At 57.3% G+C, this 20,175-nt stretch overlaps 1 protein-coding gene across 2 annotated transcripts in view; it reads right to left on the bottom strand.

Moving 5' to 3' along the window:
- The window catches only part of VAC14 (VAC14 component of PIKFYVE complex), a 104,129-nt gene that overhangs the window by 7,651 nt on the left and 76,303 nt on the right, over positions 1-20,175 (bottom strand). For both annotated transcript variants that reach the window (XM_058528226.1, XM_058528227.1), the window contains 3 exons: positions 3,483-3,657; positions 1,844-1,962; positions 483-562 (listed from right to left, as the gene is read on the bottom strand). In XM_058528226.1, coding sequence (XP_058384209.1) covers positions 483-562; positions 1,844-1,962; positions 3,483-3,657 — 374 coding nt within the window. The remainder of the gene's footprint in view (positions 1-482; positions 563-1,843; positions 1,963-3,482; positions 3,658-20,175) is intronic.

Genomic DNA, 20,175 nt, shown 5'->3' with positions numbered 1-20,175 from the left:
CCCTTGAGGCACACAGGCAGGACCCACCTTCTGATGGCACATGTCCCAGCCCTGCTCTAGCTGGTGTCCTCAGCCTTGTCATCCCCAGTCTTACATTCTTTTTTTTTTTTTGTGAGGAAGATTAGCCCTGAGCTAACATCCGTGCCAATCTTCCTCTTTTTGCTGAGGAAGACTGGCCCTGGGCTAACATCCGTGCCCATCTTCCTCCACTTTATATGGGAGGCCGCCACAGCATGGCCTGAAAAACAGTGCCTTGGTGCGTGCCTGGGACCCGAACCTGGGCCGCCAGCAGCAGAGTGTGCGCACTTAACCACTATGCCATGGGGCCAGCCCCCTCCAGTCTTACATTCTTGACGTTCCAGAAGCATCCCTGGGGTGACTGCCCTCCCTCCCTCCCCAGCTGCAGGGAGAGTTGCTCTCTGAGCTGGCCTCCACCCCTGCCCCACTCCAGGCCAGCCCAAGGCCAGAGGCAGGGCTCTTACATGTGAAGATGGGGCACTCGATCAGCTGCACCAACTTGTCCACTTCAGTGAGGAAATCCACAGTGACCTCCAGGTCCCCGCTGGGTGGGCAGTCAAGAGAAGTCTGACCACTGGGCCAGGACAGCCTGTCTCTGTGAGGGACCTCAGCTGGCGGTGGGGGCCGCCGGAGAGCTGGGACCCAGGGGCTCGACCTGGCGGCTCAAGCACACCGTCCTCCCTGCAGGCCCTGGCGTCCTAGGCACAGAGCCTGCTTCTGCCTAAGTGGGATCCGGCACATGAAGGGCATCAGTCTATTCTCTTTGCCCTTCTGCCCCTCTAAGTGAAAAGCGGCACCGCTGTCCCCCTGCCTGGGCACTGTGGCTCTGCTCCAGCAGCTCTCTCTTCTGCACCCTGCAGGCTCTGGAAGGCTCTTATCATGGCCCTGCAGCATGTGGGGGAGGGCTGGGTAGGCAAGGCCCCTGCTTCTGCCTGAGTGGACGCCCATCAGCAGGGCCACGGTCAGGGCTGCAGCAAGCGTCTGGCCTGCGGCCTCTGGGTCACACCAATGGCTGAGGAGCAAATCTAGGTTATGGAAGGACAGCAGGCACCCTGAGGGGGTCAGGCAAGGCCACAGCTGACCCTCAACAGAGGCACCTCAGGGCCCCTCATTCCTTACCCCCCAACTCCTGGCCCTCAGGGAAGGAGGCCAATTTTGCATCCTAAGCAGCCCTCCAATCCAGGGTTCCAGGCTGGGCATTCACAGAGGAGGCTGCTTTGCTTCACAGTGTTTTAAACAAAATCTGCCCATGGATGCCTTTTGCTGAGGCAGGCTCTGAGGCATGCTGGGGGTCTTCCCTCTTCCTGAGGCCTCCTGTCCAGCCCGCTTCTCCCTGCTCTGTCATCTGCTGAGCCTGTTGGGCTCTGGCTCTGTGGCCCCTGAGGTTCTCTGAGCTCCTCATCAGCAACACCATCAACACTCGCGCTCAAGCCTGCAGGCCTCACCGACGCCCTCCCCGTAGCCAGGCCTTTTCTCCCCGCCCCGCTCCAGCACTGGGCCCAGCACGATCTGCCACGAGCAGAGTGTACCCCACCTCTTCCCTGGGACACCTCACCTACATGGCCCCATCAGCACCCCTGGGCTGGGCCCGCTCAGCTCTGACCTCCACCTCACAAGGACCACCTCCCTCCACAAGGCCCCAGATGACCTTGCTTGCGGCCAACAGCACTCTCCCAAATACATCTCTCACTGTGCCTGCACAGGCAGAGCATAGGGGCAGGGCAGGAGTATGGCAGCTGGGCCCACACCTGGGCAGGAAGGGAGCACTGGGCCCCCTCCTGTCCCTCAGCGGCTGGACCAGAAGAACAGTGAGAGCGAAGGATACAACTTCTGGATGAGGTCGTAGGCATGCCGGTAGTTCTGGGTGAGGAAGCAGAGGGACACCGTGGTGACAGGGTTGTGGCACCAGGAGCGGTACAGGCAGCAGAACAGGTTCTGGCTCTCCTGAGGGGGAGAGGTGTGAGCAGTTAACAGAGCCCCTCCGTTTCTTCCCCAGGCGCTCCTTCTCCACCAGGGACCCTCGAGGGAAGGGCCACGGGCCTGAGATCCAGGGCCCTGGTGGAGCATCAGGGAGCCAGCTCAGCACCCCAGGCTGTGTGTGGCAGCCCCGCTGGGAATGAGCTGTCACAAAGGACACGCTGACAGCTCCTCCTAGACCCTGTGATTACTCCCTGACCCACAGAGCCATGCGGTGGTGGCTGCGAGGGCCTGGTCAGGAGTTAGCCTGTCCTCTGTGTTGGAGTTTCCACCCTTGGCAAATAACAGTACTTGTCTTCTCCAGAACTCTGTGGTCCTGAGCCTGTGGGGCTGGGTGGTGGAGGTGGTGACCTGACAGTGATGGGAGGGCCTGGGGTGTGGGCCAGGCGGAGGACGCTCCTCAGGGCCCAGGCTCTCCCTGGCGACGCCCTCCTCTCATCCTCAAAAGCCATCTCCTCCCTCTTCTACGGCCCACCTTGCACTCGGGAACCAGCCCAGGAGCTGAGCCCACACTCAGGGGAGCCCCTGCCCTGAGGAAAATTCTTAAGGCCTCTACGAATGTCTAGAAGGAACCACAGGAAGGCAGGGGTGTGGCCTGGATCACTCTGAGCCACTCAGCCCCAGATGCCCTCAGACATAGGCTTGGATGTCCTGGAGAGGGGGTAGAGGCAGGGTCTGAGCTGGGAAGGGGGGTATGGGCGAGGTCATCAAAGCCCAGATTAGGGAATGAAACCCTCAGAGCCAACCCACATGTCTAGGATGGTGGCCACCTCCAGAGGGCCTCTGCAGCTCAGCCCCGCTCCCCAGGCGGAGCGAGGCCTTCCACCACGTCCCCCAGAGCAGGATGGTAGGATAGTGAGCACCTCCCTGCTCTTTCTGACCAGCCCTGGCGAGTCCCCACCCAAAGCCTGGGACAGGCAGCGCTCTGACACCCGGGCTTACGACAGAGTGACTTGTGAGACTGATGTATCCAGCTGTGGGAGAGGGGCCAGGGCCAAGGAGGAGGGCGAGGAGAGCTATAACCCCTGATCTCTGGGAGGGTTGTAACCTGGAGGCCTCACCCTGACAGGGCGGCATCGCCCAGTGGTCTTGACCTCACCAGGTCCCACCATGTGGGACTGAACTGAATCCACTCTGTGTGCAAGGGGGCAGTGCTGGCGTTGGGGTGGGGTGTCAATGAGTGGAAAGGGCACAGCCTTTGATGGGTCAGGGAGGGCATGAGGACTCTGGAGTAGAGTCCAGAACCTCCTGTGGGCAGAGACCTGTGCAGCAGATGGCTCCAAGGAAACCAGCTGTGACTCACTCCCACGGTTAGCCCTTACATGTAGCCAGCCCATAGGTATCATATTCTACACTGGACCAGAGAGTTCCGATTTCATCCCCCTTCTCCTCATGAACCTCCTGGGGCTGAGCGGTGGGCCGGCACAGCGGTGCGCCTGCGTGCATGCAGGATTAAACCGGGCCCAGAGCCAGTGGACATGGAATACCAGAGTCTTCAGGTCCTTGAGCTGGTTCCTCAGCTGGAAGAGCTCTGTGGAGGTGAGCAGGATGGTGTTGAGGGTGTGGACCATGGTCGAGGCGAACTTGAGGTCCTCCTCCCGGAGCAGGATGTCTGCCATCGAGTGAAAGATGTTCTCAGCGTTCAGCAAGAGGCAGAGCTGCCTGGAAAACAGGCAAAGCACAGGTGACGGAAACCGCTGGGCCTCAACTTAGGAACTCTCTCCCTGGTCTTTCAGCGTCCTAAGGAAACCTGCTCTGTCCTGGGTCTGGTGTGGGACCCTGGCTCGGGGCTGTGAGGGGATATTGGGGTGGTCCTCACAGCAGGCCTGGCTTTACGCCTCCCAATACCGCTCACGTTGGCCTAGCAACTGCAGAGCCCCACAACCTGTATTTATCCCCCTACCCTGCCTCGGGCTGAGAGAAACAGCTGGGCCTCTGGCTACCAAAGTCGTCACAGGAGCCCCGAATTACCTTCCTGATCTCCCACATACCACAGCAATGCCCCCCACATGCCAAGGCATGCTCTGCCCCTTCCTGGCTTTTCTTTTCTAGATAGAACTTATCTTCATGTGACAAACAGCCTACATGCTGGTCATCTGTGTATTGTCCCCTTGCCCTCCCCTAAGACAGCCCCCTGGGGTCAGGAACTCTTTGTGCTGTTCCTGGCTGTACCCGCGCCTAGAGCAGGCCTGAGGTGGTGGGCTCAGTAGGTCCTGTGGGATGAGCAGACCCTAGGACAACCCCCGAGTTTTATCTTTACTGCTCAGATAATGAAGCTCGGGCTCAGGGAGAAGTGACTTGACCGAGGTCGTGGGCTTGGTTAGCGCCACTTCCCCTTCCCGCCATCTCTCCTCTAATAAGAGTCTTGGGGGGATAAGGCTTGGGCTTTGTGGAGGAGTCTCAATTTTAAAAACAGAAAACAGGGAACACAGAGAATGAAGAAAAACAGTTTTTCAAGGGTCCCTGGGCCAAGGTGACAGGCAGGTCTCAAGGACAGGCTCAGAGGAAGCCTGTCGACCTCCAAAGTTTGCCACTGTGCCCACAGAGACCTGGCCTTCAGAGGATCAGCCGGCCTTCCTGTGGGGAGTCCAGGGACCCAGAGCTCCTGCAAACCAAGGAGGCAGGTAGGGGCCGCATAGGAGCGGCCGAGTGGCTGGTGAGGAGGGTGGGGTGTGGCCTCTGAGCTCCTGACTGTTAGGGGCTGGTGCCAGCATGGCGCACCCACCCCCGTCTCCTGTCCAAGGCTATTGTCTGTCTGCCTGACTCCTAGTCTCTGCTCCAGGGAAGCATCCCACAGACCAGGCCTCGGGCTTCTGAGGACAAGGGTCTGAGGCCTCTAGGTCTCGTGTACATTTGAATGACATGAGGCGCACTTGGACCAACACGCCTGAAACATCCATCCCAGGTCACTGAACTTGCACTACACTCAGCATTACCAGAGACTGGCTTCCTGCTTCCCTTGGAATACCAGCCATACCTTGGGGCCAGGATGGAGAAGATTCTTCTCTACCTCCAGCCCCTGAAAAATCCCAGAGCATTTGGTAATGGAGAGGCCAAACCACAAAGCGCAAACAGTGGGCAGGTTGCCTCCAGCCCAGGCCCAGCCAGAACGAGCAGACAAGCAAGAAAGCACCCAAGAAATGGAAACAAGGCTGTTGGGGGCTGGGGCTGGGGGTTAGTGTGGAGAGGCCCTGCCATCGCCCAGGTGGCTCCCCTGCTCACCTAGTGCAGGTGAGGTGGGAAAAGGCCCCCGAGCCTGGTGCTCCTGATCGGCTGTGTGCCCAATGTCTCTCCACAACAATTTCTTCACCTCTTAATGGGGGCAATTCCTACCTCTACAATGGGGGCCACTCAGAGGACAGCCGCCAAGACTAGTGACAACTCATGTGGGGTGCACGGTATACGGCGAATGGAATCCCCGTCGGTACCACAGGTGGGGATAACAGCCACGCCCAGGAGGAAGCCTGGCCCTTACGCAGAGCACAGACAGCACTTCCTGCTCCTCCTGGTCCTCCCACCCCTGTCTCCAGGGCTGTGGGATAGAAATGTTCCAGAAGGGCAGGCCGGGGAGGAAGGGGAACATTCTGACAAATGGTCACAAATGCCCGTCGCCTGCAGCTGCTGCCGTCTCCATGACAGAGGCCAACAGCTGAGGCTGCTGCCAGGCAGCGCTCTCTAGGGACCACAGGCCCGCTGGGGCGTGCAGCAGCCGGAGGGTGGGGGGCCGTGCTCTCATGTGAGGATGGCTGGGGAGGGTGCATAAGGGAAAGGCGGGCACCAAGGCCTCCTGGTGTCTCTAAACAGAACTACAGAAGGTCAGGGATGGTAGAGTGTTCTGGAAACACTAGTCTCTCGCCACCAGTGACACTACACTCTCCAGGTTTCCTCCTACCTTGCCACGGACTGCTCCTCCTCCTCTGGTGTCACGGTAGCTCTTCTGCTCTCTCTAGTCTGTGTCTCTTGGTGGTCCTTCTGGTCCCAGGGATATTTTCAACACTGCTTCTAGACCAGTGGCTGCCACATGCGCCTTTTGAACCCCATGAACTCTGGATGGCACTGCTCCTTGCCCGGTGGACGGCCCTGTTTGGCTGCCCAACAGGCATTTCAAACTTGGCAGGGCCACCACACAGCTCTCGGTTTCCCCCTCGACTTGGGCCCCCCAGCCTTTCCTAGCTCGGGGAAATGGTCTCACTGCCCACCTGGCTGCTCCAGCCCAAACCAAGGAGTCACCTTTGATCCCCTGGGCCCCTGTGTCCGGTCCACCCAAGCTGGGGGCCCTGCTTAGGGCACATCCTGCCTCCTCCTGGCCCTGTCTCAGCGGCCCCCACCCTGCAGCAAGCGTCAGCAGTGTTCTAATTGGTCTCCCTGCTTCTTCTCTCAGCCTTATAACTCACTCTCCACGCACCGACGGGGCAATCCTGACAAAATGTCAATCAGAGCATGTCAGTCCCCAATGCCCTCCACATCTTAATAAAACCCAGCTCCTCACCATGGCCTCCGGGATGTCACACTTTCTCGTCAGTTCCCCTCCAACCTCAGCTCTTTATGATTCCTCCTTTACTCATGATGTGCTGGCCTCTTGTGCTTTTCTTCTGTTCCTGACCTCTGCCTTGGCCTGCCAGAACGCGAACTGCAAAGGGCAGGGCTTGTCCGTGACCCTCATGTCCCTCATACCAAGAAGAGGGCCTGGCCCGCAGTAGCTGCTCAATAGTCACTGGTGCATGGAGGAGCCGTGCTCATCTCCATCAAGGCTTCACGGACAGGCCCGGAGACGCTCCCACGCCGCGCTCCAGCACGCCCCCTTTGCTCACCCCGGGCAGGCCCCTGCATGCTGTGCACACCCTGGTCTGCAACTGAGCAGCTGCCCTGATGTTACATTTTCACCCTTATCACCCAGGGTGACCTGGGTGGCTGGCTCAGCCCAGGAGACTCCTGAGAGGTGTGGCCAGGACAGCCTGAAGGATCAGCAACAACACATCACATCAAGGAGTCCCCCAGTGAACACCGCTCATTAAACCACCACAAGAGGAGAGGGGAGAAGCCAGGAAGAGGCACCACAGAGGGGAGCAGCAGGGGTACATGGTACACCTAGCCTTCAGGCCCCCGTGCTCTGGATGTTTGCCACCACCCCTTCTTCAGTGGGGTTTGTCTCCCCTCCCCCGGAGGCCGCTGGGCAGAGGCTGGAGGGGCTGCTCTGGGGCCCTCACCTTCAGAGCCTAAGGTAGCAGCTCCCAGGGGGCTTTGGCTCTGTGGCTGGGGTGGGCGGGGAAGTGGGGGCCACACCCTGCCTCACCTTATCCAGCCTTTGCCTGCCCATCCCAAGGTTACCCTAGGTATGGGGAGAAGGAAAACACCTCCTAGACTGCTGGGTCACGAAGCCTCCAGAAGGCAAGAATAATTAAGTATCAGCTAGCTAGTAGGAGTTCTTACCACATGCCAGGAACCACGCTGAGGGTGTTACAGTAATTCGCTTGGGATAGTAAGGGGTGATGGGAAAGCACCGCAAACGTGTCCCCGAGTGCTCATCGGGGTCAGGGCCCTGTCCTGGGCAAGTCTGGGAAGGTCGGCCGGGCCACATCTTGGACAGCTCTGAATACCTGAACACGATGCCAATTCCTCCTCCTGAGTCAAGAAGGCGGGGGAGGGAGAAAAGAGGACCCACTTTTCACTTCAACTCCGAGTCCATGTCACGATCTGCACAGGTGGCTTCAGAGGCCCCAGGTTCCTCCTGTGGCATCTCACCAAGTCCCCCCAACCCTGGGCAGAGGGTATACTAACACCCCCACACAGAGAGGACCCACGCCGCCACTCACACAGCTGACCAGGGGAGGAGGAAGGGAGAATCCAGACCCAGAAGAGTCAACTTCCAGAACCTGTGTTCCTTCTTACTGCTCTGCCTCCCTGGTGCCCAGTGTGAGCAGACACTGGGGACTGTCCCTGCCTGGTGGGGGCCTGGCAGATGGCTGCCTTGCAGGGCTGCTGCGTCATCAGTTCTCTGCTGAGCCCCAGCCCGGCCTGAGCTGCCTGCCTGGCTCTCAAGCATAGCATCGATGATGGAACACAGCTTGCAAGCACTAAACATTTGTCCATATTTTTTAATACCCATATTAAAGTGCTATTCATCACGAGACAATGGCTTGGAAAATGCTTGGGGACAAGGCAGAGAAGTGGGGTGGGAGGCAACCTGGACAGGGCCTGGGAGGGCACATCCTGGAAGCCTACCTTAGGGCTGGAGGAGGGCAGGGGCCCACATGCGTGTGCCCAGAGGTGGCCTCTGGCATGCAACTGTGAGGCCTGTGCTCCTCACACTCAGACTGGAGCCCCCGTGGACAGGGCTCTGCCTCCCCCTCCTCAAGCCTCCGGCTACTTGCATGGACAGCTATTCCCTTACTTCCAGGTCTGGGTTCATGGCGGGCAGGGAACAGTTCTCTCTGGTTCCTCTGTCACATACCAGGAGCACTTAGGGGAGAAACCTGCCTTTGGCTTGCTCTGCAGCCCCCGGGACCTAAGACAGGGACTGCCACTTTCCCCAATGGACTGAGATGACACTGCGCTGCCCATAGAGGTCCCTTCTCTGGGGCGGCCTCAAAAGGCCAAGGCCTATACTGGGACCAGGGGAAGGCACTCGGGAGCAGTGCCCACCTGGAAGCGGCCACACCACACTTGCCACGCTGGTGGGAGCTTTGTGTCACTGTCCCTTCAACCACTAACACTGGCCAAGCACCCACATGCACCAGACTCCGGCCCTGAATGGCCACCAGCCTCAGTGCTGGCCCATGGAGGAGGATGCTCGCCCGAGCCCCCGCCTGGCACCCACCCACAGCCCCTGCTTCAGGTGACATTTGGGCCAGAGTGGGTAGGAGGAGGAAGGTGTAAGTGGCTCTAGACCAGCCAGTCACGTCCTGAGGCCATGTGGCCCAGGCTGGGCAGGAGAAGGCCTACCCAGGGGGCAACAGCTGCCGCCTGCCTCAAGGGAGAAGGCTGACACTGTCCTTCAGTCCGGCCTGCGTGTAGAAAAGGGGCCACATGCTGCTTCTCCTCTAAGGACCTAGACAGGCCACCAACTTGGGCAAGGTCAAGCCTTGGTTTGGAGGACAAGACCTGCCTGGTGGCTTTGAGCCTGTCTTCCCCCTGGGCTGTGTGCCAACAGGAGAGAAGAGGCACAGCCGGCTCCTGCACTCCCAGGGCCCCAGGGCGCGAGGTGGGGCCACTTCTGCAGCCAGAGGCCTCTCCCCACCTGGGCAGCCCTGCTGTCCGCGGGGTTCATCCTGTGGGCCTGGGCAGGGCACAAGGGACAGGTCAGTGTGGAGGAGGCCCTCTCGGTGGTGAGGGGGTGAAAGGGGGAATGTGAGCAGGTCCTCTCAGGACAGATGCACCCTAGGGGCTGGGGGAAGGGCATGGCCTAGCATAGAGGAGAGGGGCGTGGACAGCAGGGGAATGGGCTCGTCACAGCAGGAACACCACAGAGGGGTATGGGCTCTGGAGGCCCCAGCATGGGTGTCCTTCCTGGGGAGGAAGGATTCTGGATTTCTGCCGGGCTGCGTTCTGGGAAATCTGGACTCTGCCATGCGGCTTGGGGAAGATGTAAGACTTCTTCCCATGACCCCACTTCCCTCTGAAAAAAGGACCAGCAAAGTTAGCATGGCCAGAAACAGCCTCCCCCACCCTCGTTGTCAGCCGATCCTTCCCAGGTCCCTGGGCTATTTGCTGGGGACGCTCCTGCCAGCTCTGTCACCAAGTAAGGGCATACTGACGCCCCCACCACCCCTGCTCCCAACTGTTCTGACACTGAGCCCAGAGTTGAGGGCTGGCTGGGAAGTGAGCTAATCTACACTCGCTGGGGTGGTGGGGGCTGCTGCACTCCTCTCTTCTCCCCCCTCCTTCCTCGGGTTTGGCCTTTTAAAGAGTGACAAAAGGCAGAAGCAGATGATGTGTCTGACCCATAGTGGCGATGCCTAGGATGAGCCTTCAGCCTGGATGGCCCAGGAATGCCCCCATCCCAGTGGTCCAACAGTGCTGGTTTTAGGGCCGGCTGGTGGGCACAGCCCACCCAGTGGTGAGTCAGTCCAAGGCTACTGGACAGGGATGTGGAAAGGGCACCAGATGGACTCAAGAGAAGTTTAAGGGGAAATGGAGGCTGGAGGGATCATTTCCTCCCAGGCCTTTCCCAAGCAATAAGCTGACCACACCAACGGGATGGCCACCAGCACAGGGCACAGAACAGCTGGCCTGGTGGGGAGAGACTCTGGACTCCAAATTGTTCGAGCGGAAAGAGACGCCAATATTGAGAGACAGGCATAAAAGCTGGGAGCGCCCCCTCGCACCCCTTCTCCCTCTAGCATGGGCCTCCTTTCTTCATCTCCATCCCTAGCTGCCTGTTCCTCGAGTCCTGAGCAGGCCAACACTGTGCCTGAAGGGACAGGACCTCACTTCCTCTCTCCTTTGTCTGCTAGCTGGTGTCCACATCCCCTCAGTGGTCCAAGGCCAACGGGACACAGGCTTTCCTAGGAGACGCCTGGAGTCTCACAGCCCTAACTCTGAAGTGCAGTCTAATGTCAAGTATAGAAAACACAGGGGCCCGGAGCCATTCCCACCAGAAAAGTATTCTCCCGCCTTGTCCTTGCCAACAGCTTGGATCCTTTAGGAATTGAAAGGGAAAGCAGCTTTCGGGTCAGTGTAACACTAGGATGGGGGAGGAAGGAGTGGCCTCCTATCTGACGTTCACAAAGCTCCAGAGTTTCACTGCATCCTCCCCTCTCCCCCTCACTCCTCTTCCCTTCCAGCTCTCTGCTTCCCAAGTATGAAAACTGTAAATCTGTTTTATTTATTTCAATCAATCCTCGGCAGTGTGCCCCTCAGGGCAGAGGCAGCCATGGTAACCCTGCCAACTCATGCCTTAAAAATTCATCATGTTTAACGCAGTCGATGTGTCTGATACACTTAAAAGTTTCGTGGAGGTGAGTGGGGGTGGGAGGAGGAGGCATGAGGACTTGTTTTTCTGGGTCTTGCTGGGAGCTGGTCGAGAGGGGGCTGGAGGGAGGGGCACGGCATGATGGGGAGAGGCAGAAAGAGGTTTTTTGTCCACTTAGCTCTCTGTCCCTCTGTTCGAGAGTGGCATGGCCAGACTCTGAGTGGCCACAGACACCTGGGCTGGGCTTATCTGGAGACCTCCAGGGAAGGCCTCATTTGGGCAGGAGTGGCCAAGAAACCAAAGGGTCTCGTGCAGGCAGCCAGCGCCTCAGTTTCCTTGTGCCAGGCACACTCCTCTCTCCAGCTCTGGGGTTTGCTCTAGGGACAAAGCTCCGGGAGAGTGGGGCAGAGCCAGGAGAAGTGACTCCTGCTTCCTCCACTGCCTAGGGTGGTCACGTGGCCCTTCTGCCATGTGAGGGGCTCCGCCTCTCCCCGGGGCGGAAGCAATCCTCGGCACATGGCCCAGCTGACCTGGCTGGCCTCATTTCCCTGTGCTGTTAGCTACCTGGCCAAGCTCGTCCCCCTCTGTCCATTCACAGGCACTGCTCCAGCCCCTTTTGGGCCTTTGCTCAAGCTGCCCTGTCCCTGACCCCTGGGAGGGCCTTTCACCCCTGTTGCGAGTTCCCCATGACCTCCTTCCGCCCTCCTGAGCTGCACCTCCCAACGTTCACTTGCAGTGTTTCCTTTCTTGGCCGAGCCTCCCGAGGCGGAATGTGTCTGCAACCCCTGTGGGCAACAGAGAGACAGATACTTGTGGAACAGAAAATTCATCACCAGGAGGGGCAAGTGGCCCGGATCTCTCCAGTCGTGGAATTCAGTGTGCACGTGGAACCGCACGCTCAGGGCCCTGGGGAGCCAGGCGGATGCTGACCTAGGCATCCGGGTTTTTGCGAAGTGTCTGGTTCTGGCTGAAGCACTTTCGGAACTTGCAGGGAGGGGCCTGTGAGGGCCCCTGACTTATAGGGCGTCTGACTTATAGACAAGGTCCACGTTTGTGTCCCAGAAAAGGCTGTACCTCCAACCCACAGAGACACTCCAGAAAACGGCTCGATACAGGTCAGATGGCAGAGGCACAGCCCCTGCCATGGAGGCTCTGGGGACACCACAAGACAGGCAGGGAAGACCTGGGGGACTCGGCTGAGGTGTGCTGGGCGCTGGAGGAAAACGCAGTGTCGGGAGGACAAGGCCGGGTTAGCAGAGAGCGGGGAGGTGGCATGAATGGGGCACTGGAGGCCATCACTCCCCAGGTCTCCACCCCTCGGGAGGGAAGCCCACGGCTTCTGCGCTTCATCTTTCGAACACTCAAAGCAAATGAAAACAAAGGGAGGGGTCACTAAGGGAAATCCTGTTGTCTCCATGACCATCAACTGCAAGAAACGCTGATACCTGCCGAGCCCCTGAGAATGGGCTCCTGCCTTCTCGTGGCAGAGATTTCCTTCACACCGAATCACTATTTCCTTCCCAATAACGGCCATGCAAAACTGACATTTGTGAGCGCTTCTCTACATTGGGCACCTCATGTACCCTAGATCCTTTTCACATGGACAGGTGCTATTCAGCCACCCCCTTTTAACAGAAATGCGAGTGAAGCACCAATGAGAGCCTTGCCAAGGTCCCCGTCTGGTCGGCCCGACCTGGCACCCAAGCTCTTAGCTGCTGCCTTGCCATCCACCCAGCTCGCAGGCTCCAGGGACCAGCTGGCACAGGGGCTTGGACGTTCTTTTTCTGGAAGACAGATGGTTTGGGAGCACCTTGGCTACAGATATCACTCATGGACTGGAGCCTGAGCTTCTCCAGAACCTTCATGTGGCTTTGGGTCAGTTTATCTGCAAACTAGCTCCTTCCACCCCACCTTCACCTTGAGGCTACCTCTGTGGGTGGCAGGCACTGACCACACCAGCCACACCTGGCCAGGATACCGCTGACCTGAGCCCACACCTAGTTCTGTCTTACTGGGGCAATGGATTGTCCCCAAGGAGACAAGGTGAGAGGCAGAGTCCGGGAGCTGAGCCCACAGCTCTGTAGCCAGGACCCACACTCAGACCCAGGGAGAGGGATCTATGGGGTGACTCCATCAGCAGGTTCCCAGAAACTTCTGCTAGGAGCAGCTGTTCCTGAGTATGGCTCCAGGCCAGCTGCTGCCTGAGGTCCATGGGGAGGGGGATTCAGTACAATGACTGCGGTGCTCTGAATATAGGCTGACACTGACAGGGAAACAGCATCCTGCATGCCTGGGAGTCCCCTGGGTTGACCACTGGAATACCACGGATGGAACCTTTTTCTCCCTTTGAAGCCCTCTGAGCTCCTGTCCTTCCAAGCAGGATTTCCTCCCAAGGATGTCCTCAGCCTTCCTGCTGAGGTGGGCCCTGCCTGTGAAGAGGCCACATGCTGCCCTAATGCCAACATACAAACAGCCTGGCAAGCTGGCTCCTGGCCCCAGACCTGCCTGCCCACCCACACCCCTGCCAACTTCCAGTCAGGCTCATGGAGGCCCTCAGAGATCATGTGCTCATGGGACAGAGGAAGAAACGGAAGCCAAAGATTGGTCTGCGGCCACAAAGCCAGGGCCACAGCAGTCAAGTCCCTGACCCAGAATTCATGTTCCATTCCGGCAGACAGTCCCACACTGTGTGTCACCTGCAGAAGGACACAGACCTCTCCTCCCTGGCCCAGCCCCTCTTTCCACCTGAGGTCTCCAATTCCCTGTGGCTCAAATGCCCAGGGCAGAGACACCTTGTACCCCATGGCTGGGACCTCATGCAGGGTCCCTTGAGGTAGACAGGTAATGGAAAGATACCCCAGCATCTCTGCATTTCCCCCTCAGATTACTGGTGTGAGCTTCTGAGAACTGAGGCAGGCAAGTGGCAAGTGCCAGGAGCCAGGGGAGCCCGGCCAGGGTTGCTTCATCGTCCCTGCGAATGGCTCAGGGACATCCCTTGTCCCAACAGTCTTCCTGCTCCCAAGTTGCTCTGATCACATTTTCCTTTACTTCATCCCATTATTCTCAAACTAGTCCTTTGTTCCAGGCCAAGGGATTGCTCCCTGCTGCTGCTTATATGACCACAAACATTTACAGATGGCGAGCATCTCCCTTCCACCTTAGTCAGCGTGGAGCCCAGACACCGAGGCCCCGGCAGGTCCCACAACTCTGCCCCTCTAACCTTAAAGCCACGTGCCTGCTTTGGGCCTGGCAGTCTGGTGTTCATGTGGTCACTGCATCAAGGCTAGAATGCGTCCCTCCCCAAATTCTTCACCCCCATGGGCTCTCCTCGTGGTTATGGGTCCCGGGTGATCATAGCGAGCCACTTCTACCTCATATTCCTGTGGTGACTTTTCTCCAAGGGATTTAATGTGCCCTGAAGGGTTCCAACCAGGGGCTGCCGTGGTGCTTTCTGGTGGCAGCCTCAGTGCTCTGCCCTTGGGCTCTATATGCACGGCTTCAGCTCCACACTGCTCAGCGGGGAGCTACCACCCCCTGTCCTATCAGTATCCTTCCCCACCCAGAAGGTTGCACAATTACCCTCCAGAACCAGCAGGGCCCTCTAAGCCAGGAAAAGCCCCTCACCAAGAGACCCCTGAATCTGGCTGCTATGTTCGAGTCACTTGAAGACTATTTGGGACACCAAGACCATGCTCAGAGGGCCACTCCAGGAAGTCGGCGATCTGTATTCTTAACAAGCTTCATTCACAGGACTGAGAACCATTGTCCCCAAACTGCTATTGCTACAAGCCTGGCGATGCCACTCTCCATGGGGAAATGGGGAGTGTTTTTTTGGTGAGGAAGATTGGCCCTGAGCTAACATCTGTGCCCATCTTCCTCTATTTTGTATGTGTGTCACCGCCACAGCATGGCTTGATGAGCGGTGTGTAGGTCTGTGCCCTGGATCCGAACCTGCAAACCCCGGGCCGCTGAAGCGGAGTGCACGAACCCAACCACTACGCCACCAGGCTGGCCCCCAAAGGGGCAGATTTTACCAGGAGTCCCAAAGGATGCGTGCCTGCAGAGCCTGGGCTCTGCCTTGGTGTTCTGGGCCTAAGACCCTGGCTGCTTTCCTTCTCACAACCACACCCTCACCTCCCCAGAGCCAGGTCCTGGTCTTCCCTAAGCTTCTGCCTGGTCTTTCACTATTTCCCTGCTGGTCTCCACCTTAGTGCTCCCAAGTCTGCTGTGCACAGCCCCGACTCACTCTGTTCAAACAGAAGGAAAAGGAGATCAACTCTCAGGCCAGATCTGTGCCTGCCTGGGGCTCTTTACCAACACCCTCACCTCAGGCTTTGGCTCCTCTGGCAGCCTTGTGCCTGGCTCATCTCCCCAGCCTCGGATGCCCTGGGGGAGGAAGCTCAGCTTGCCAGCCGCTGACTTTGGCATACGCCATCCTGCCTTTCTGGCCACATTTGGCTTCCACAGAAGATAACAGTCTGTGATTGGGGAGCTGGAACAACTAGTGTCTTTCTGGCCATCTTCAGTCTGGGGGTTTTATGAAATTTTATGAACTGAGACTGTTATCTATAGCTCTTTACAAGTGTGAATGTAAAGGGCATGGAGATAATTGCCAGAAATCAGAACGGGGAGAGAAACACTAATACCCACTGCTGGTAACAAAGAGCAAATATCAGAGCAGCCTCTCTGCTGAGTCTCCCGGAAAACAGTAAAAAGCTCCGAGTGGAAGGGCTACAGCAGAAGTGGTAGAACAAACCGGGCGGAGGGGATGCCTTCAGGTCTTCGTGGCCAAATGGAAGCGGAGTTTTATCTGTACCCTCCTCCACCCCCTGCCAGGAGGCTGAAAAAATTCCTCTTGTGATCAGTCATTTTCAGGGAACTTTAAGATGCAAGAAATAGTCTTTTCATCAGAATGTTCCTTTCCAGCCCCGAAAATCTTCACTGGATTAAATGCACGAGAATGAGAAAGGACTCCAGACGTGAGGCGTCTGTGGAAGTCCCTCTGGAGAAAGTGTCCTGCAGGCGTCTGAGGAGTCCCAAGTCACCATACAAACGAGCCCCCTACCAACCCCAGCAAAGCTGTGCCAGGCAAGCGGCTTGCTGTGGAACAGCCACCCTGCCCTGCCCCAGCGTCACGCCACCGCCCATGGAGCAGAGCACCATGTACAGAGAAACGGGCGATGGAGGCTAATTCTGTGACGTAGTGGCCTTGATAAGGGAGAGTGACCCTGAACCACTCTGCTCTGGCCTAGAGATAGAGCGCAGAGCCCAAACGAGTTCAGGATCCTGAGGGAGCTGCGCTCTGCTGCATGATGTATGAGGGAGGGAAAACAAGGCCAGCTGCGGAACAACTCTGAGTCTAGAATCCTCTGCTGGAAAACCACAACCACAACCAAAACCAAATGGATCTGTGTATTTACAAATGAAAGACAAAGTTTTGGAAAGAAATACAAGAAACTAAAAACAGAGGCAACTTCTGGGGGAGAAAGTGTTAGTGAAGGATCTTTTACGTTTTATGCTATATTCCTCTGTGTTATTTCAATTTTTATCTTAGGTGGTTTAAAATTTTAACAATACCTAAGAAGGTATTTAGAATCTTATGCATTTTGGGATTGTCTTGGACTCCCTCAGGGAGATCTCAGAGGCAGAGCAGGGGAGCAGGGCTCTGGGAAGATGGCGCCACCCCAGAGGGGGGTCAATGCTCCGGGCAGAGATGGCAGGGCTTCCCTCTCCGGGGTGGTGGCTGCTGCAGATTTGCAGATTTAACAATGGAAACATGCATTTTACAAATGAGAGGATCAACAGCCAGGAAATGATATTTTTAGCTACAGCAGCTCTTTGCTTCAAAGGCGTAGGTTTCATCTAAAACCAGGCAAAAACCTCCTACAAAGTCTGCCTGTTTGCGAGGAGTGATTAGCATAATACTAGCAGGAAGAAAGGCCTGGCTCCACTCTGAGGCAGGAGTGCCTAACTACAGGGGAGGCCTTCTCCTGAAATAGAACCCCGAGGAGAAGGGGAAAGTTTTCTCAGTGGAGACGAAGCCCCCACCTTCAATTAGGGCAGGAGAGCTGTCTCACACCAACAGCCTGGGTAGTACGCTGCGAGGCGGCTGTGCAGGGTGAGATCTGAGAGTTCTACAAATGACCATGGCTGTGCATGGGAAGGCCACCCTTCTGGGCTATTTGAATCACTGTTGCCTCATGCAACCACCTTCTTCCACTTTAAGTAGGCACTCGGGACTGCCTTTCCAGGTGCTCTTTCTGAGAGGAAGGACAGAGCCAAGTCAAGGCTGAGGAACAGGGATGGACTCGAAGTAGAGGACTCCTTTGATGAAATCTCAGGGAGGTGTCCTCCTTGGAGGCTGCACCAGGGCTCTGGGCCCTTGAGAGGTGGCACAACTATGGGTGAGAGGTGCTGCGGCTGGTGCCACCCTCCACCGTCCCTCATCACGCCTGTCCGGGTCTGTCCATCCTGCCTTCCTTTCTCCGAGCCTGCCCCCCACCCACCTCCCCTGCTACCGTGTTTGGCCTGTGGGCACATATTTGATGGCTCTCTTTTCTCCCGTAGAAACCCTGTAGCTGGCTTGGGAAGACTGAACACGTGAAGAGAGGCTTTAACTTTCCTCCAAACACCACAAAAATGAAATGAAAGCTGTGATCTTCCAAGAGCTATAATTACAGATACTCATCTCGGGAGCTGAGCAGGGACGGATAACACTGGGCAGCTGCTCTGTCGCACCAGGCCCAGTGTCCCCTCCTGTGGGGAGTGTGACCTTGGGCTGCAGCAGTGGGGCTGGGGGCAGGAAGTGGAGGTACTGTAGCTATTTCAGGCATCACTGGCAGGAGTGGGAGCAGAGGGACTAGAGGGGGTGGAGAAGTGAAGGAGCAGCCGTTTCTCCACGGCCCCCTCCCCTCGGGGTCCCCACAGCAGTAAGATCACAGGTCTTCCTGCGGAGGGTCAGGGGGCTGGGAAACACTCCCAGACGTGGTGCACAGCTGAAGATCTGAGAAACCAATTACCATGCTCCTGGGGGGCCGGGAGCAGCAGAAGGAATTGGACTGGGACGGCTGCTCAGGCTTCAAGAGCAGGAAGGAAGTGAGGTAACTCTAGGAACCTGCCAACTGTTAGGGCCTGGGCTACGGACAGAGGTGGGCGGTGGTCTCCTTCAGGAAAGAGGCTCAAAGGAGGCAGACCTTTATCTGTCAGGGAGGGAGCAGCTCAGCTCACATGGGAGGAAGGAAAAAGCTGACTCTTCTCTGGAGAAACGAGAGGAGGAGGCAAGTCAGTGGAATTCACAGGCACCTGGAATTAACTGGCTGAAGGCAGCGTCCCCTGAAGAGCGAAACAAGTTGGGGCAGGGACGTCTGGGGTGTTGAGAAGGTTTTAAACTTAGTCAAGATTATCTGCTCAAATTTCGAGTCCCAGCAGCACTGAACCTTCTAGAATGATTTAGTAGCCAGATCCCTTGTCACGCAAGCTTCCTGATCTACTCCTTAACTAGCCTTTGGTGTTTCATGAGGCTAATAGGTGGGGGAGGGAATGTAAGGCCACAGCTATTACAGATGATGGGTGCGTGTCCCCCCTACCTTGTGAGCCCTGGGCCCCTCTTCCCTTCCATTTACTGCAAGTTCTGGAAGCAAGGCACTGGGCTCTGGGGGCCAGCCACCCCATGCGTGGCCTCACACAGACCCGCAGTCCCTCCTTGGCTGGGGGAGGTGAGGGCTCAGTGCCTTCCTGGAGACTCCAGGGTGGCCATCAGCGGCTTCTCCTCTCAGGCACTTGTGTGCGCCCACAGAAGGTGGAGAGAGTTTTCTGAACCTGTTCCGGACCTTCAGTGGCTCACTAGGCACCTCAGGGCTGCTCGTGAGGCAGCCAGGGGCCTGGTCCCAGCCACACTCCCAGTTCCCTGGAGTGCCTGGGCACTGGCCTCTGGGCTTCTAAGCAAACTGCTTGTGACATCCGAAACACCTTCTCCTCCCTACCTCTACCCCCATGCCGTTCCTATTTACCTTTCATGGCTCAGGTAGACAGCATCTCTTTCCAAAAGCTTTCCCACACCCTCCATTGGGGTTGGGCACTCCCCCCACCCCATCTGCTCCCACAGAGCATCATCGCTGCTTATGTCTGGGATCCCTGGGGGGGCAGGGACTAGCTCTGCCCACTGTGGTGTCCCCGCCAACGGGCACTGGGACAGTTCTGCTCAATGACAAATGGCATTTCCAGGCCCTTCCTCAGCCAGGGCCAGCAGAGCAGCAGCCCCTGGGGGAGGGGGCTGGTGGAGACTCGTATCTATCCTCACCAGGGAGGGCCGAGCACTTGCTCCTGGCAGTTCCATTTTCCTCTCAGAGACAGGACTCTGGCCTGACAGCTGTGGCCTAATTTCCAGGGCTATACCCAGGGTCCTTATTTTACCCACTGGTATTTTTCATTCCTGAAGCACAGTGGATGGAAAGGGATTGGGAATGGGGGAAGTGTGGACAAAGGGAAGAGATGAGTGCGCAGGGCTGGAGGAGTAAGCCATCTAGGGGAGGGAATGTGCCAAGAGGGAAAGGGATGGGGTTGAGAAGAGCCAAATGGACTTTTTTTTTAATCTTAAAAAGGAAAAAAAATTTCCCAAATCCTATCCCCTTAATTTTCCTCAGTAAGCGTTTTCAACAAGGTCACAAATGCACGGGCTCTATAGATTTTTGGCTCTAAACTACATTTCAGGCAGCCTTTAAAAGCCAATTCTTGGCGTAGCTTCAGCTGAGCCTGAGGAGAGGGGAAACTAGGGCACTTTTCTGCTCTGAGAAAACATCGGATCCAGGTCACAGCTTCCTGGCTCCGCTGAAGCTGTGGGGCACCCCCTTCCCACAGCCCTGAACCTGAGGACCTCCCCACCCCCGCTGTTCCCTCCAGAGCACACATCACAACACTGGGGCACATATTTCTTAGTCACTTGTCGCCTGTCTGCCTATGTCGGTAGACCGCCACCTTGGTGAAGGCAGGAACTGGCTCTCAGTCCTGTATGTGCCCACGGCTGGCATGGGGCCTGGCACACTGCAGGCACTCCAGGAAGAGTCACAGAATGGACCCTGTGGGGAGTGAATCTTTGACCTCTGCCCCCCAACTGGGTTAGCCCCAGCTCTTCCCTACCCTCCACAACGTTCCTGTCACACCTGAGTGTCCTGTCTGCGACTGCAGCGGCTGGCCCGGGTCTGCCTAGCCCAGGCCGCCACACAAAGGCAGCATGCGAGAAACATTCACTGGAAAAATCCGAGCCTCGGTTT

Source organism: Diceros bicornis, chromosome 32 (genome assembly GCF_020826845.1).
Source record: "Diceros bicornis minor isolate mBicDic1 chromosome 32, mDicBic1.mat.cur, whole genome shotgun sequence".
Taxonomy (NCBI): domain Eukaryota; kingdom Metazoa; phylum Chordata; class Mammalia; order Perissodactyla; family Rhinocerotidae; genus Diceros; species Diceros bicornis.
This window is presented reverse-complemented; position numbering and strand designations above follow the sequence as displayed.